General features: G+C 51.4%; 2 protein-coding genes across 8 annotated transcripts; both read right to left on the reverse strand.

The window, feature by feature from the left end:
* Nucleotides 1–2,736: 2,736 nt before the first annotated feature.
* Nucleotides 2,737–14,939, reverse strand: LOC122387107 (ESF1 homolog). Of its 7 annotated transcripts, none has more exons than XM_043376964.1 (13): nt 14,739–14,939; nt 12,730–12,918; nt 11,931–12,510; nt 11,421–11,596; nt 10,476–10,601; nt 10,025–10,231; nt 9,347–9,563; nt 5,866–5,987; nt 5,449–5,625; nt 5,124–5,291; nt 4,583–4,750; nt 3,795–3,953; nt 2,737–2,922 (listed from the first exon to the last, which is right to left on the reverse strand). In XM_043376964.1, the coding sequence occupies exons 2-13, from the start codon at nt 12,835–12,837 to the stop codon at nt 2,782–2,784; spliced, it is 2,349 nt and encodes a 782-aa protein (XP_043232899.1). In that variant the 5' UTR covers nt 12,838–12,918; nt 14,739–14,939; the 3' UTR covers nt 2,737–2,781. The 7 variants fall into 7 exon arrangements, with proteins under 7 accessions (XP_043232899.1, XP_043232900.1, XP_043232903.1 ...); XM_043376965.1 differs by having other exon boundaries at nt 14,794–14,856; XM_043376968.1 differs by having other exon boundaries at nt 14,770–14,811.
* A 595-nt stretch (nt 14,940–15,534) lies between these two features.
* LOC122387111 (ras-related protein ced-10-like) lies at nt 15,535–16,840 on the reverse strand. Its single transcript, XM_043376978.1, has one exon. The coding sequence runs from the start codon at nt 16,529–16,531 to the stop codon at nt 15,860–15,862; it is 672 nt and encodes a 223-aa protein (XP_043232913.1). The 5' UTR covers nt 16,532–16,840; the 3' UTR covers nt 15,535–15,859.
* Between the last annotated feature and the right edge of the window lie 470 nt (nt 16,841–17,310).

Consider the following 17,310-nt stretch of genomic DNA (forward strand, 5'->3'; position numbering starts at 1 on the left):
GCAGCAATCGGCTCCCAATTTTTAGGTCTCAGGTGAACCTTCTTCCATCAGGTTCAGGACACATAGGTCCCTTGTTATCGGCTTTCAAGCAATAACTTCGGCAAAAATGATCGCAAAGCAATGATTGATTATGGTCCCATTACATTTGTCACCGTGTACAGCATCAATGAATAATCGTTCGAAAAGGTCAACTTGAGTGTTCAAAGGCCAAGGTCAGGTCCAAGTCGGTTAACCCGCGCCCCACTGGGGTCTGTGTATTACGCGACCTACTGGGGGGGGGGGGGGGCTCTTCTTAGCCCCCTCCTAACTCCGAAACTACTAGGCCGATCGTCAAAATTTAAACGGGATCTGATAGCCCCGGAAAACCTGTCGAACGAAATCTAATTTCATTGACCTCGCGGTCACCGATGACGTCACAGGTCAGGTCAAAGTAAAAATTATCGATGTTTGACTTGTTCACATTTTGGGCTCTGGCTGCCGTCTTACAAGTCAGGTCAGGCTGATTTTTGGTTTACACACTCGTGAGCAGATGCTTTAGACACCCTGAGGGTACCAAACTTGTACTTTGATTTTCAGGTCGGGGTCAGGTCATCGTGCAGGTCACAGAAATCTTATATCATAAGTCGGTCACGTGACACATGTCCATTTAGGCCATAGATTTCGAATTCGATGTCGTTTATGAGGGAGAGAGAGAGAGAGAGAGAGAGAGAGAGAGAGAGAGAGAGAGAGAGAGAGAGAGAGAGAGAGAGAGAGAGAGAGAGAGAGAGAGAGAGAGAGAGAGAGAGAGAGAGAGAGAGAGAGAGAGAGAGAGAGAGAGAGAGAGAGAGAGAGAGAGAGCGAGAGTCAAAAACTTTTTGAAAAAAAAGATAAAAATAATTTTTTAATATTAATATATAAACGTTTCAATTTTTAAAATTTTGAAAATCCGAGATAGCCGTTTGATAGCGCAGTCCATTCTGAATCCCCTCATGCAAAGAAATTGGATCTAGCTTAAAAACTGAACTCGGATTGGGAGCGATTCCCGTGGTTCAATGTTTTGTGTCGAAATCGGCCGAACATGACGTCACTCTGACGTCATTTCCGGCCGATCTATAATAGATACGAGGTTCAAATTTTGACACAAGGTGTCGAATTGATGCAACCGAAGGTACTGAAAATTTGGCGGCAATACGTCAAGCGGTTTAGAAATTATTGCAGAAAAACGGGAGGGGGCTATAGCCTCCCCCCAGTGGGGCGCGGGTTAACCAGGAAGTTTCAAGTTGGTCGTTATGTGAAGTTGCATAGTGCATGCATACACCGTCTTATTACGAAGGTTTAGCTTTGCAGGGGGTGATTGGTGAAATTGGCGATGAAAGTCGTACACCCCCCCCCCCCCCTCCCCTAGCCGGGGCATATGCAGTGCACCAAGCAAGCCTTCGTGCATGCTTCGTGCAGGAATGCCGAGAGTTAAAGCCAACCGAATAATCTGACAAGCAAACATACACGTACGACAAAACCTAGCCTGCCCAACCGCAAAGCTGTAACTGCACGGAACCACTCAATGGAATTAGTGAATGTTTGATTCTCTCGTGTTAAAAAAATCCCGATTTTTTCAACCAATGAGCAGAGCTGCTTTACAAATATGAAGTCTAACCAGCACAGCCATAAACTGTGACAGAAACCACTGACAGTGATTCCTGGTGAGAAAATCGGTCCAACAGTTATGTATCGTTGCCTTTGCTCGACTAATTCCACACTTAAAATGACCCAAATAGAGACTACCACCCGTAGCCACCTGCAGACTTTATCTCACAGTCACCTAGAAGAATACTCACTCATCTGATGAGTGCCGAGCCCCATGTCCTGCAGATGCTAGGGCCCTTACTGATAACCCTTCCCCCTACACTTCTTAGTATGTCGCAGTGCCCGCCAGCTTCCTGCGAAACGCCTTTCAACAGACGCCCTTTTTTCGCCCCCCCCCCCCGTCCCTGACTCTGTCCTCGCGGGTCCCTGACGCCCGCCTGTCTGTCCCACAGGTCCCTGGCGGCCGTCCGTCTGTCCCACAGGTCAACTGGCGGCCGTCTGTCCGTCTCCACAGGTCCCTGGCGACCGTCCGTCCCTGACGTCTGTCTGTTACCGCAGTTCGCTGACACCCATCCGTGTGTCCCTGACGCTCGTCCATCTGTCCCCTACAGCTCCCTGACGCCCGTCTGTCTGTCCCTGACGCCCATCTGTCTGTCCCTGACGCTCGTCCATCTGTCCCCCTACAGCTCCCTGACGCCCGTCTGTCTGTCCTACAGGTCGCTGACGGCGCCGGTACCGGCCGTCCTGGACAGCAGCTCACCCGTCACGCCCAGAAGGCATCGGGTCTACCGTGAGCTGGTGCCGCCGTGACGTCGTCACGTCACGCCGCGCCACGCGTCACTCCACTGTGATACTGTGCCACAATTGTCGCGCCGACCGCGCGGCACACGGCGCAGCCACGGCCGCTGCGCGTTGCGGAGGGTCGTAGCATTAGGGATGGGATGGTACGAGATGGTTGGGACGGGGAACGACGGAGCGGGGAAGGGGCGGAGAAAAGGAGGGAGAAAGGGCGGGTCGCGGGTCGTCGCCGCTGTGCCGGCGGAAGGAGTCGGAGACTCCTCTGACTCTGAGGGTTAGCGGCGTGCTGCCGCGTTGGGGTCTGACCCCATCCCACTAACCCTAGAGCTTGTGATATGCGTCGGCGCCCAGCCCGCGTTATGACATAATGCCCGATGACACATGCACATGTATTTACCACACGCAGTAACGATGAAAATATTATCGATTCACCTTAGACTTTTTCTTTTTCAGTTGTTTCGTTTTGGTTTTGATGGCGTTCACCAGAGCGCCGAGGTCTTCCGCGGGGGCGGGGGCAGGGGCGGAGGCGGCGGATAGGCGCGCCTTCTTCGGGGCAGACTCCTGGAACGATCAAACACACGCTCTCAGACGAGATACCACGGCAGTCGGGTGGCCGCTGCCTCGCAACGGTGTCCTAGGATCACGAAACATCACAGGCTACGGTGGTTCCATCACCTGTGACCCGATGAAAGGCAGACGAAGAGCGAGCTGCGTCACCTTACCACAGCACGATGAAAACTTAGCTGAACCGAGGTCGAAAACGTTGCCGGTGTTTTGCGATCTATACCCAATGTCATGAGGCATTACACGGGGAACAAATCGATAGTGAATGCCAAGAATAGATCATCAAAAACTTCCCTAACCACGCCTGTCTGCGTGACACTTCTCCGACTATCAAAGTGTCGAAAGCCAAGAATGTTCTCATCCTTCAGCGAAACTGGGTTAGAGTACCATGGAACATTAGCTAGGCGCTGGAAATATCCCAGATCCGGCCGCGATTAAATGACATCCATTCTTCATTGTCTTCGGTGTTTTCATTGGCAAGGGACGCGGCTACACAAATATTACATACTAGCGCCATTCAATTTTCCGAGAGCCAAGTTAGTCTCAGACACAGGAAGCAAGTCTGTGCGGTCCCCAAAAAAGGTGCAGGGACAATGGCTTGAAGGATTCTCCTATCACTTGCATCGACAACTCAGCATAATTTCGATACAAATTTAAATATGACCATTTGTCAGGAGAAAGGGAGGTCATCTGTCATGTTTAAAGGGAAACTATCGATAACAACCGCCATGCGACACCCATGAAAACTTTGACGGGCAAAATAATCTGCGAAAATAAAATGGGATAAGAACCCCACATCTGAACCCATAATCACCGAGCTATCAGTGCTTTAGAACGAGCTCTGGCTGAAATACCCGATCGTGTCTCACCTCGTCAGCGGGCCGGGCCTCTCCGGCGGCCACGCGGCGCTGCTTCTCCCCCACCAGTCGCTTCATGCCCTCAGTCGGCTTGAAGCGGGCGTCCGACGGGTCGACGTTAAACTCGGCCGACTCGAACATCTTTGTGAAGCGGGGGTCGGCCACGTCCACCTGGGAGCAGGGGGGGGGAGTGTTAGGGGGCGCAGGACATCATTCAACAGCCGTCGCCGGCCGCGCCGGGCCAGAGGTCGCCCACATGCTTTGTTTTGGCGTGCCCGTTGGCGCAGCGTCGGACGCGTCGGCCTGGCATGCGGCGCACCGGTGAGAGAGCGCAGTCAGCTTGGCGCGATGGGATCAGGCGAGCGGAGATCACGGGGGCACGCTGTCACTTCAACGCAAGAAATTAGTCACGGAGTCATGAGCGGACGGGTAGTACCGTGCTCCCGGCGAGTGCTGAACGGACGTGGGGTGCTGGGGAATCAGCCTCCCAGCATAGGGAGAGTCCCCCGTAAGATGCACGGTGAAATATTTAGACGTGACCTACCGCTGGTAGGATCAGGGCGCTTTCGGCAAGCACAGCGCAACATGGCCAAAGAAATAACAGAGTCTTAAAATACACACACACCGTTTGAGCAAGAATAAACATTTACATTCAACAATTTCCGGGAATTACAATTACATCACATCGAACTCTTTGACCCTGAAAGCTGCCGCAGCTCCCCTTATCAACACCCAAAGCAATTAGAACAAAAATAAGACAAGTATGACGACAAGACGCCGGTTCTAAACGCATCACTCACCTTAAAATCATCGGCCGGAGCCTTCTCCTCGGCCGGTTTCCGTTTCTTTTTCCACTTTTTCTTTTTGCCGGCGGCGGTGGCGGTCTCGTCTTTGACAATCTGTTTGAAGTCAAAGTGTCGCCTGTTGTCCTCCTCGCCATCATCCATCGTAAGGAGGGCCAGCTGTGCCTGGCGAGACGGCGAGAGGAGAGTGAGTCGACAGACAGACAAACAGAGGACAGGCGGCATTGTCAGAAAGGAGAACAGATAGAACACTTAAGATTTTATCGTATGAGAGAGCAGACAGGTTTAACGATAGATAAAAACGTTGTCAATTCTTCAAAATGCAGTCATTACATTACTCAAACCACATCGAAAAGCGCCTACAACTAGCCAATAAGTGAACGAGTGTTGATTATCATCTCGTATCAGTCACATAGCCTTCCGACGGGACCGTCTGTAACGGCTCCCTCATACCGAAACTAACACAGCTCCGATCATACTCGGCCGTGATGGTTATTAAATCGCCGCACCCAGGACAGTGTCCGTGTCTGTCTCTCACCTTCTCACTCTCGTCCGGCTCCTCCGCCTCGCTCTTCTTCCCCTTTCCGGCCTTCTTTTTCTTCTTCTCTTTGTTGTCTGCACGCCGAGCGTCGAGCTCCTCCTTGAAGAACGGATCGTCGGCCAGGTCCGACGGAATGTCGCTGTCGCTGTCTTCATCGGACGACTCCTGCCGGGTGTAAATACCATAACACGTCATCTTTGGGTCGGTGACATCTAAACAAAATATTGTTAAGTGGAACTGAAGAATCTGACTTTTAACGTTAAGTGACACTTTTTAAAATGCTGGGTACGTGCATTTAGGGCATCGTCGTAACTGAACTCACAGCTTTGGCAGCTTCCTTCTGTGCGGCCGACTTTGCCTTTTTCTTCGTCTTCTGTTTCTCGATGTACTTTTCCCAGGGTGTGAGATCCATCTCCTTTTCCTTCTTCTTCACCAGTTCCTCAGTCTTCTCCTTGAGATCCACACCTCCCCAGGTGATCTCCATTTCAACATCACCATTCTGAAAACAGGATTCCGTTAGTAGCCCCGTAAACAATAATAAGGCACAACTTCTTCTAGATAAAAGGGATACAAATGCACAAACCTGCACAGCAACGATAAGCTTAAAAAATATGATTTAAAAATATCAAACATTCCTTTCGAGTGAGTCCTGAAGGGAATAAAGCACAATGGTAGCAAGCAGCGTCTGCGGTTTAGTGACATTATTATATGCTTCACGCATGTAACTGTGCTTTCTTACCGGCTTGTCCTCATCCTTGTCATCTCCCTCGGCCAGAAGGGCGCGGTATTTGGCGATCCTCGCCTTCTCGTCCTCCTTCCCGTCCTCACCGTCCTCCCGCTCAGAGCCGTCCTCCTCCTCCTCTGCGGGGGTGGCGGCGAGGACAGGTTAATGACGACTGAGCGGCCGCCGTCCGGCGCAGAACGCTATAACCATCGACCGTTCATCACTAGCGATGAGATTAGCCCGTGCTGAGTTAACAACATTAATCAAAACACGTCATGATCACATTTCATTAGCTATTTCGCAGGTATTTATGACGACTCTAGATTTGTCAGTGCCGCGGTGTGTCGATTGCGGGTTCGCTAACGGCCTGCGGCTCGGAGCCGCAGAATCGGTGGCTCAGACACTAAGTGGCCATGACTCCTGGCAGTGTCCAAACAACGCCGCCGCACTCGCAAAATACGCTCCCCGGGCGGCGGCACTTTTAGCACGCCATTGGCAGACGGGGGTGGCCGATGCCGGCCGAAATTGGCAGACACAACAAAGCTCCGACGGCGGTGAGTGAGGTGGAATTTTTCGCTCGTCTGGCGAACGATGCACCGATCCAATACGTTCGAAGGGTCTGTTAGCGTAGACATAACTCACTGAATATCTAATTAAAGCGCTCATGGCACGAAAAGATAAGCAAAAGAGATAAAAGATTTGCTATTTAGAAGATTTATCGAGAACATTTTGTCATCAGCTTCAGGCGACCAACAGAACACACGAGTTCTACATCAATCCAAGGAAATATTTGTAATAAATCCGTAAGTTCCTTGGGTTGGGGCGGCCGTTCAAAAATAGCACGATTTTCGACCTGATTCTACGAACTTATTTTTCAGGCATAAAATAGGCTGAAGGCAGGCTGAAAGGGCTGAAGCGGCTGAAGCGACGAGACCTTGAACGAGACGGTACGCTAAATACGTTGATCACGCTCGATCACGCTGATATTTATATTGAGGTTTATTTGGCGCAATACCAAGGAGTCGTGCGATGAAGAACACCAAATAGAGCTATCAAAAACAGTAATTTCAAAACCATGTTAAGTTTTAATCTAGTCTAAAGAAAATATCTTAGGATATTAGTTTGAGGTTTCGTTCGAAGAACACCGTCACATCTAGCTTACTAACTAAGTGGTAATGTCATTTTAATGCGTGAACATCAGACAGCTCGAAACAAAGAGGAGCCGCAAAGCCAGCACAAGCTGAATCCATTACCAGATCATTACATCGAAGTCTGCAAACAACGCGCTCTTCACAACCAATCGCCGTTGAACATCCCCGGCCTGGCCAACAAAAACAGCGCCGGCTCGGAGGGTGCGGCTGCGTCTGGGGGTGGGGGCGGCCGGTGCCAGTCGCCGCGCCTCTAGCCGGGGCGGAGGCGGGGGCGGGGGATGTCGCCGCCGCCGGCAGCCGGCCCGGTCCGTGACCGCCCCCCGCCCGAGCCATGGCGATGGCGGCCGTCTCGGCGGCCGGGGCGGAAACCGCGCCCGAGTCGGCCGCAAACTTCCTGCGCCGCTACCGGGCGCTGTTCCCGGCTCCGGCCGCCGCCGTGGCGAACCCAGGGGCCGGGGCAGAGGCGGCCCGCATGCGCCGTGAGTTCGCCTGGCAGCCTCTGAGAGTCAACCAGCGGGCAGCGGCCCTCACACGACAGGACCGGCGCATGTCGAGCCTGGGCGCGGAGCCGGACAGCGTCAACCCTCCCCCTCCGTCCGACGCCATCTACCCCGACCCCGACACGTACTCTGACACCGATGACGACGACGACGACACCGTGCGCTCGGCGGACGACGGACCGCCTCACAACGCACGCGACAACGACGACGACCTGGCAGCGGCCGGCACTGAGTCGGACGACGACTCAGAAACCGATCTAGAGGAGGAGGTACTCCGCGCGCCCGCCGTGCCGCCCGCTCGCAAAAAGGCCCTGGCGCTACAGCGAGTGGATGAAGCCTGGGTGAAGGCCGGCTTGCTGGAGCTGATCGGCAAAGGAAAACTGCGCACCCAGCTGCGACATGACGTGCGTGACAAGGTTACCAAAGAGGAGATTACGGGCGCACTGCGACCCGTGTTTGCCACCAACTTCACGGCACGTTTCACGGCTGACACGTGTGATACGCTGCACGCGTTCAGAGAGGGCGTCCAGAAGCGCACGGACGACGCGTGCTGGTACTGCCAGGAGCGGAACGGCGGACCACCGGCCGGCCGCCACGGCAAGTGCATGCAAATCTGCCAGGTGACGCGACTGGATGTTGCCTGTAAGCGGCGCAGTGACGAGCGGTTCATGCGTGTGCTCGGTCTGGCCGAACCGGTGGAGGGTCGCCGCTTCCGGCGCGCCTGCAACGACACCTGTATGGAGGAGTGGGAACTGCTGCTTCAGTATGGCGCCGCCGCGCGGCTGCGGGCCGAGCTGGCCGCCGCGACGCCTGTCCACGGCCGCAGCCGCGCCATTGTCGACTCTGTCTCAGCTCGACAGCAAATCCTCTGCCCGGACAAGTTCCAGTTGCGTTACCGGCTGTGTTACCCGGTCGGCAGCTGGGCCCAGCGGACTATAATCGACCTGGAGCACACGGCCTGGGTGTGGATCGTGCTCGGTGTGCTGGGGGCGCTCAGCCTCCTCTGCTGTCTGGCCGCCTGCTGCTACTACAGGGTTCTACAGGTCCCTCGCATAGCGGCCAAGGTAAACGGCTGGCTGCGCCGTCGGCGAATGAAATGGCGGGTGGCCGGCGGGGTGGAACGAACCGAGAGCGGTCACTATCGGCGTCCCTCTATGGTGGCCACCGGAGCACACGGTAAGACCTCGCGGAATCAAATCAAACAGACCGTGGAACGGTGGCGCCGGCAGAGGGCGGCCGAGGGTCGGCGGGACGGAGCGCCGCGCAGTATATTCTCTGCCGTACAGATGATACACCCACCCCGGGACGCCACTGCCGCCGCTCAGGAAGAAGACGATACGTCCGTGTTTTCCGAGCAGATTGACGCAGACAACAGCGGCTAGCCGCCGGACAGAGGTTGGGTATCCGGCGGACAAGGCCGCGCCGCAGCCGCCGGCAGTATCGCTTCGGCGAAACGGGCGGACATCCGGGACGGGAAGGGATGTGACGCACGAGGCGGAATGGTATTCTAGTAGCGCTGGTGTACGGTGAAAGACAGTTGGTGTGCATGGTGTCGGACATTGCTGTATGTATCGTTGCATTCTGCTATCGTGAATAATAAAAACTGAGCCAGAATTGGTATTCTTAAATAAAAAATCCCTCCGTGGTGGCTACCGGCGCACACCGGCCACAAGGAAGTGTACTAAATTACAAAAGGCGTTGTAGTGACAATATCTTTAAGTGAAACTCGCACATTTTGCAGAGCGTCTAGTAGAACGTCAGCTCAGCATGGTTTACAAAAAAAAAGATGTGCACACTTAGGCCTTCAGGATATTGAGAGCTGTACAATTAGCCCCGGAATCTCACCTGGCTGCTCCTCGTCACTGCTGTCGGCCAGGTAGGCCCGAATATCGGCGTCATCCACATCTCCGGCGGTGGCGGCGCGTCGGACCACCTCCTGTCGATCGGCGTCCGTCTCGTCCCAGGTAAAACGAACCAGCCGCTGCTGCAGTGCTGTGGTGACGAACTGACTCGGTCGGTATCGGCCCGCCTCCGGGACGGCGGTACACACCTCCCGCGGAGTCTGTCGGAGGGGTCAGGTCACGAGAGGCTAGGTCACGGAGGTCAGGTCACGGAGGTCAGGTCACGGAGGTCAGGTCACGGAGGTCAGGTCACGGAGGTCAGGTCACGGAGGTCAGGTCACGGAGGTCAGGTCACGGAGGTCAGGTCACGGAGGGTAAGGTCACAGGAGGTTAGCCACGGGGGTTAGGTTACAAAAGGTCATGTTACATGGGGTTTGCCGTGTTCTTTATGACATCAATCAAGCCTCAAGCCTCCAGCTATCATGCAAAACCACAGACAGATACCTGAAGCGTAACCAAACGTCAACTTTTTACAGCATGTGAACGCATAAACGGACTGGCCACTACTGTACCATTACTCTGCTTGGCTTGTCATTTCTGTGTACCTCAGTTCACAAGTTACAGATCGACACCATTAAAACTCGTCATTCCGGTCCCCCCGTCATATCGGTGCCTTTCTCACCTCATCAAAGGTCATATCGTCCGGGATGAATCGCAGGTCGACACGGCTGGCAGAGCTCTCGAACTCGAGTCCCTCGCACTCGTCGTATAATTTAGCGGCCGTTTCCCTGCTGTCACAGCTGACCACGGCATAGTAGTATCGCAGTCGGCTCAGCTGGTACCGTCGGACATACTCCATCTGAGAGAGCCCCGTCGGCCCACCGTCGTCCTGTGGAGGTCAGGTCAGAGGGTAAAATAGTACACCATGTAGTCCGATGGATGCACAATGGGCAGACGGTGATTCGAGAAATAAGTAAGAGAGGTGACCAAAGATGCAAGTAACGATTATCGCTGCTTGGAAATAAACAGATTTACATTGATGTAACAAAAAGACGAGTAACATTGACGAACATGTACTCGGACAAAATCGTTTTAAACTTACCACAAAGTCAGTTCACTTTCGCTCGACTGACCTTCCTTTCGTCGTCGTCTTCGTCGGAGGAGTCGCTGTCCTCCTTTTCTTTGACGTCGAACAGCTCCGGAGGACCGTGTTCCTCCTCCTCCGCCATTCGCTTCTTACCAAACTCGGAGGGATAAATCTGCCAGGGCCGGACGAAAAAAAAACATATGACAAAAGGTTTGAGGGTTAACACTGGGTAAAATCATTACGGAGCGAGCGAAGCGAGCGTAGTCTTTCCTTAGATTAACGGAAATTTCTGAGTATGAGCGGCCGGCCGGCCGGTCGGCCGGCCGGCCGTGCGGACGCTTTTGCGAGGCTTATATCTCAGCAACCACTTGACCGATTTACACGCGGTAATTTTTGTAGGGTAGCTTCATTCCTTCTACCAAGTATTGGACTATTCCCGATGCATGTGGGTGACCCCTTATGCACGTGCCACGTGCAAAACGAAGAGGTGTCAGTTTTGTAATTGTTGCAATATCTCGGTAACTACTTGGCCGATTGCGCTGAAAGTTGGCATGTAGGTAGGCACCCACTAGGCACTGCATATCCATGTGCCAGAGTTGGGGTGCTGCTGCACGTGCGCACGTGCAGGGGTCGTTTCCAGATCTCGAGAATGGCTGGACCGATGGCGCTCAAATTTGGTACACGGTTAGGGACCAGTTAGTAGGGTGCCGTGCACAAGTCAGTTGGGACCCATTCTGCACGTGCGCACGTGCAAGGTGCCGCTCCCAGATCTCGAGAACGGCTGGGCCGATTGTGCTCAAATTTGGCACATCGCTAGAAACCGGTCAGTAGGGTGCCGTGCACAAGTCAGTTGGAGGTACCCCCTCGAAATTTCGCACGTGCAAGACTCACCCCCTCGCTCGCTCCGTTAGTCGCCCCAAAAGGCGCTATACTGGTGATGAAATCAGTGGAACAAATATGACGAGGCAGCGCGCGGTCGACGGTAACTCACGGCTACTTGGCTGATGACGCCTCCCGGCGGCAGGAAGGAGCTCATCAGCACCATGATGTCCTGCGCCTTGATGCGGTCCCAGTCCATGTTGCACAGCGCCAGTCGCGCCGTCGTCTCGTCGTCGGAGATTCGCGGCGCCTCTCGGTCCAGCTCCGCCCAGTCGTGCTCCAGCTCCGCTGCAAGACGGCCGAGGGTAAGGCGAGAATTACCGCGCCGTCAGCGTGGGATGACTCACTATTTGTGATAGGCAATCGCGATCGGACTGGAAGAAGCGTGCAAAAAGGTGTTTCAGCCCGCAAATTTGCACAAGGCAAGACGAGTACAGCTTAGCCATGTAGGCAGATCTATGTCGTGACATTTTACAGTTGTCGGAATATATCTTACAATTTTTGTCCAAATAGTTGCTTTGAAAATTCGTTCCATCAATACCAACTGCTGTTCTCTAAGCAGCCCTAGAGAAGTGTTGGCCACTCCATGGACCCCCTGTAGGACCCCCAGAGCAACACTCACCCTCCTCGGGTTCGGACTCGTCGTCGCTGCTGCTGTCCTCCATCAGCACACCGCCGCCGCGCGCGTAGTCCACCGCCAGGTCCAGCAGCCGCTCTCGCACCTCTTCCCCCACCTCCTCGTCCTCCGGCTCCTCGGCAGGCTTCGACTTCTTCTTGTCCTTCTTCTTCGTCTTTTTGACAGGCTTCATTTCTTCTGATGTGTCAGCAGTGGGCTCACTGGGGGATGTTTTTGACTTTTTAGTAGCCTTTTTCTTCTTCTTCTTGGTTTTACTGTCAGACTCTTTTGTTTTCTTTGATGACATTGGGGTTTCACTGACATCCTCTTTGCCACTGACTTCAGCATCATCACCAGAGTCTGATTGTGATTCTGGTTCTTCACCTTCCTTGACATCCTTCACTTCAGCCTCTTCCAGCTCCTCAGCCTCACTGGTATCCTCCTCCTCCTGATCCTCCTCCTCTTCTGCATCCTCCCCATCACTCTGCTCGTCAGCTTCATAGTACCTCTTCAAATCTTCAGAGGAAGAGAAGTTAACAGGTCTGCCCCTCTTGTCCACTGTGTACTTCAGCTTGAATCTCTTATCCTGAAAAAATTAATGTGGATCAGTTGTTATTTCATTTTCTTTTTACATCACTTTTACAAAACACATTCTAACAAAGAAGCCAGGAGATCAGGCCACATAGCTAAAACGTAGGAACTGTACTATCTCCTAAGCCAGTCATCTAACAAACAAGAAATTACACATATATCAAACACATATCTTAGGCATATCAAAAGATAAAAAAAAAGATTTCAAACTCACCTTGAACATGGCATCAAACCTCTTGTCGATTTTGACTTTCTTGTATTTTCTAGGCATAGACCTGAACTTTGGATCCCTTCCCACATGGGCAAATCTCTGATCATCCATTTTTGGAGACTCTTGACAGAATCAAGGCAAATGTAGTATGCACCACTCTGAGGTGAATGAAACTTCACCTTCAATCTGTACCTGTAAAAGGCCATGTATTTCTGAAATTCACACTCTATTATGATTAAGTAGGTACCATGAGACTGCAATTAACTTCTGTTCCATGTTGTCAATTAATTGTTTATCAAAAATGGCATAACTCTCATCTCAGTTCATTCAACATACCTACTTGATTGAAAAGCCTATTCAGAAGTCTTAGGGTAAGGAATGGGTTTCTGTTATTAGACATACACATTATATAGTATGCCCTATGGATTGTACCTACATGTAACATGAGGAACTTGAACTTGGTCAGAGGCTGCTTTTATCAGCAAACAAACTGCCAACTTGGGCTATTTTCTTCGTTAAGTCCAGGGCTGTGGAGTCAATGAATACCAGCCCTGCCAAGTCTGCAGAGTCAATGGATTTTCTGTGACTCCAACTTCAGTTTCCAAAGTTGACTCCAGCTCTAACTGGTCAGAACTGTTGACACCAGCTGACTCCAACTCAGCAGCCCTGCTTAAGCTACTCCTCACTTTGCTACTAAGCCAAAATAAGCACTGATGTAAAAATATGAAATCCCAGCTGATGTTTTCATATAAGTACAAGAAGTCAGTAGATATTTTTCAGATAGTTGGTTTAACTTGTGGGAAATGTATGTTGACATAAGAATACCAATATAAGCAGTACCTACGGCAGCAGCTGACAATTTTACTGTTGATGAGAATGGCCTCAAGAATATTGCATGTCACTTAAATATGCTTAACTAATTACATATAACTGGCACACACAAGGCTATCTATCTCAGTTGGGGAAACTATGAGGCGAAGGTCAAAAAATGGATTGGTCAATAAATGGACTTTTGATGACCATATATGGGCATAAATGCAGCCCCTGCTACTAAGGGTGAAAAACGGTATAACAAGCCGGTACTTGCGGTATCGCGTCCACTTATTGGAGAGAAAAGGCTTCGATTTTCACTAGGAATTGGTGTGATTTGATTAAATTCGGCGAATTGACTCGAAAAGGGCGATAGGAAAACGGCTTTTCTGCAGGTTCTGGGCGTCGCAATCAGCTGGCCATTCAGTAAATGGATTGGTTTTATGAAAGAAAATTGTTAAAAGATTTAATTTAATTACAATAAACAAAAATATTTAATTATAAAATAATAACTTAACTACGATTAGAAAAACCATAAACAAAATAATAAAAATAATGACATTTTTAAACCACGGTACTGCTTACATTTTTTGGCGCGTCTGTTTCAATCCGCCATATTTGCCAATCACGGTTTGACCTTGCATTGTAACTCTGCGATTTAGAGCCGCCAGTTAATTATGCACCGGGTGAGTGTAGGCCTTGTGTGGTTAAAAAACATTCTTATGCCTTATTTTTTCATTTGAATGCTAAAATTCATTGAAAAGATGAAGTTGTCTGATTTTATGACCATATATGGTCATCGCCCCGCCCACTCCAGCCGCTGATTGGCTAATCCAATTTTTGTTTGGCTCCTCGTAGTTTCCCCAGCTGATCTATGGCGCAGACAGCTGTGAGCTGACACAATGCTCCGTGTTGTAGCTCCCGTACCACTAATACTGATATGGCATAACTTATGAAATGTGATTTTGGGGATTAGTACCTACCTACCTACATCACATTTCAGCATTTTGAAGTCATTTTCCATGAAATCCGAGGGTCGAGTTCTGATATCAACATGGGAAATGTGAATCCAATCAAAAAACCATTTCAATTTACAGTCTCTCTCTACGCATCTTAAGTATCACCTGTCAGAGCTCAGTACGTTTTTAATTGATTAATTGCAATTGTAATAAGCATTTTAATATGATTTAATCAAATGGCACCTTCAGCTCTCCAAGATCAAGATAATATCACATCACAATTGACATCAATCCCCACGTGAGATTTTTTGATGGTATTGATATGAAACTGCTGCGTCATTTTTGACGACATCCCCTGAACTTTTTTGCAACAGACAAAAATGTGACTACTAATTGCAAATTTAGGCAAATTGATATTAAATGGCACAGTTTCGCAAGGTGATTTGTGTTCTTTTACAAATAGCAAGAGGTCAATAAATTGTAAGAATGTCAATATCGCTCATTTATAGGTAATCTTTAAGGTAAAATTGGAGTAAAGAAGCTGGGGAACCCAATTTGGCTATCTCAACTCTCAACTCAACTGGGATGCAGTCGTTTTTAACCAGATTTCCTCCATTCATTTGTTCATATGAACTGCTGTCTGCATGATTGTTGCTATTCAATTATCAATAACAGTTGACAACTCAATCACTACCAATGTTAATTGATAAATTTTCAGGCAACAACACCTATTCCTTTGTTGATTGTAGGTTTTGTCCTAGGTTATGTCATTTACCTATAATAAAGTTTTGACGGAAAAGGGAGACACTAACGTGACGAATCGACGGATGAGTTCTCTATATACCGTGGACGGATGACTAGCGTGGTGGCGGTCCAACGCAGCTGAGCACGAACCCACAACGAATAGACAAGCTCCGACCGGCATGTTCGTATACCTAAGTATAGGCAGGGACAGGCCATCTAGCTGTACTAACGGAAACGGTTACCCCGATGAGAGTTGCCAATTTAGGCCTCGTGTTGTGTTTCAAATGAAAAGAAAACCAACCTCGTGTGGTATATTTTGAATATTACTCTCTTATTTTTTACATGTCCTTATTAGGTAGGTACATTACCTACAGCAGAAGACTTTCATTCGCATGACAATGCAGGAAATTCGATGCATTGCTTGAAGCATCGGCCTATGCTCCAATGCATAAGTAATTATCTTTCACGAACACAGAGCACACAATAGAGTCGCCCTCTCCACATGAATGACATTCCATGATCAACACGCACCGAACACTCACACTAAATCACGGCGTCGCACACATGACAAATCACAAACGACATCACCGCGCGGAGAGTGCACCCAGACCCCTAGCACCTCAAACCAGCGTACAGACGCACCCCTCCGAGCCCAGCTGTGGCCCGTACAGAACCGTCCTCACAGCGGTCTCGAACGCCTCCGCCACACCCTCGCCGGTGCGCGCCGAACACTCGATAAACCCATCCGCCTTCAGCTTCCCAACAGCGAGCTTGCGCCCTCGAGCGCGCTCCACGTTCGTCTGAGGATCGCTGCCGCGGCAGTCGGCCTTGGTAGCCACTAACATGATCCGAGCGTTCGGACAATGTTTGCGCAGTTCCGGTGCCCACTTGATCATGATGTTGTTGAAGGAAGTGACGTTGTCGATAGCGTAGCAGAGCAGGAAGACGTCCGTTTTGGGGTACATGAGCGGCCGGAGTCGCTCGAACTCCTCCTGGCCAGCGGTGTCCCAGACGTTGAGGTTCAGGTGGTGGCCGTCCAACGAGAGGTCGATGTACGAGTTGTCGAAGATGGTCGGCCGGTGGGCGTCGTCGTCAGGGAAGCTGCCCTGTTTGTACGTGTAACAGAGGCACGTCTTACCGACCGTGCCGTCACCGACGACGACCAGCTTGATGTCCCGCCGACTGCCCATTTGGTCGTCACCCTCAGCCATGCCGATGGCTGTCTGATACACTGATGATGCGGTAGAGCTCGGGGCCCTGCGAAGTTGAAGGTCTAAATCCCTGATTTTCATGCAAGGAAAGTATGTACACGAGCTGGTCTTGCAGAGAAACCTGGCGCTGGGTATTTGTGGAGTTCGGCGTAGCGGCACTTCAAATCAGCCCTGAGCCGTTTTTCAGTCGTTTGCTCCACCGAGCAGTCCCACTAACACACGGCGCACAGCTTCTTATACACCACACCGTCGCATACCGGAGCACGCCAACGTCGCCCGCTCTCGTCCCACTCGTTCCGACACCAGCCTTTGCTTCGTCTGTGTCGCGGCAGTGTACACCACCCCAGACCGTCAGACGAGACACGCCCGGCTGAGCGGCAGCCCGCAGCCCGCCCCGGAGTCCGCGGGACTCGCGAGCGACGTTATCTGCACCCACCGGAAGCGGCGGGCCCTCCGTCCGCCCGCACTGGATAGGGGACACCGACGATGGAACGACCCCGACCGGATTCCCGGCAGCGGGCAGCCCCGCCGTCCGCCGCCGCGCCGGGGCGTAACGTGCAATCTGCAGCTGCGGAAAACCCGTCACCGATTCCGATCGCCGCTTGATGCATATTGCCGGCTATGTCGAGCCGGGTGATAAAATTTAGGCAAAAGGCATACGCATAGATCCAGAGGTCGGTAACTCGGTACCTACCCATGGACGTGTCGAGCTATCCCGGAAAGGTACCTATGTACCTATGCCTTCCTTTCCCTTTAAGCTAACACTTCTAGGGGCGTAATTCTTTTTTCCACCCAAAGGAAGGCGCTATACGGAGAATATCCCATTGCGTCATTGAAAAGTGACTTACACCTCTCACCGG

The sequence above is a fragment of the Amphibalanus amphitrite genome, unplaced genomic scaffold (genome assembly GCF_019059575.1).
Source record: "Amphibalanus amphitrite isolate SeventyFive unplaced genomic scaffold, NRLGWU_Aamphi_draft 000273F_arrow, whole genome shotgun sequence".
NCBI lineage: Eukaryota > Metazoa > Arthropoda > Thecostraca > Balanomorpha > Balanidae > Amphibalanus > Amphibalanus amphitrite.

Coding starts and splice junctions, on each gene's coding strand:
- LOC122387107 (XM_043376964.1), bottom strand. CDS start 12,837: ATGGATGATCAGAGATTTGCCCATGTGGGAAGGGATCCAAAGTTCAGG. Junction 11,597..11,930: donor CGAGTCCGAACCCGAGGAGG/GTGAGTGTTGCT, acceptor GCCGTCTTGCAG/CGGAGCTGGAGCACGACTGG. Junction 2,923..3,794: donor AGGCCCGGCCCGCTGACGAG/GTGAGACACGAT, acceptor TGATCGTTCCAG/GAGTCTGCCCCGAAGAAGGC.
- LOC122387111 (XM_043376978.1), bottom strand. CDS start 16,531: ATGAAAATCAGGGATTTAGACCTTCAACTTCGCAGGGCCCCGAGCTCT.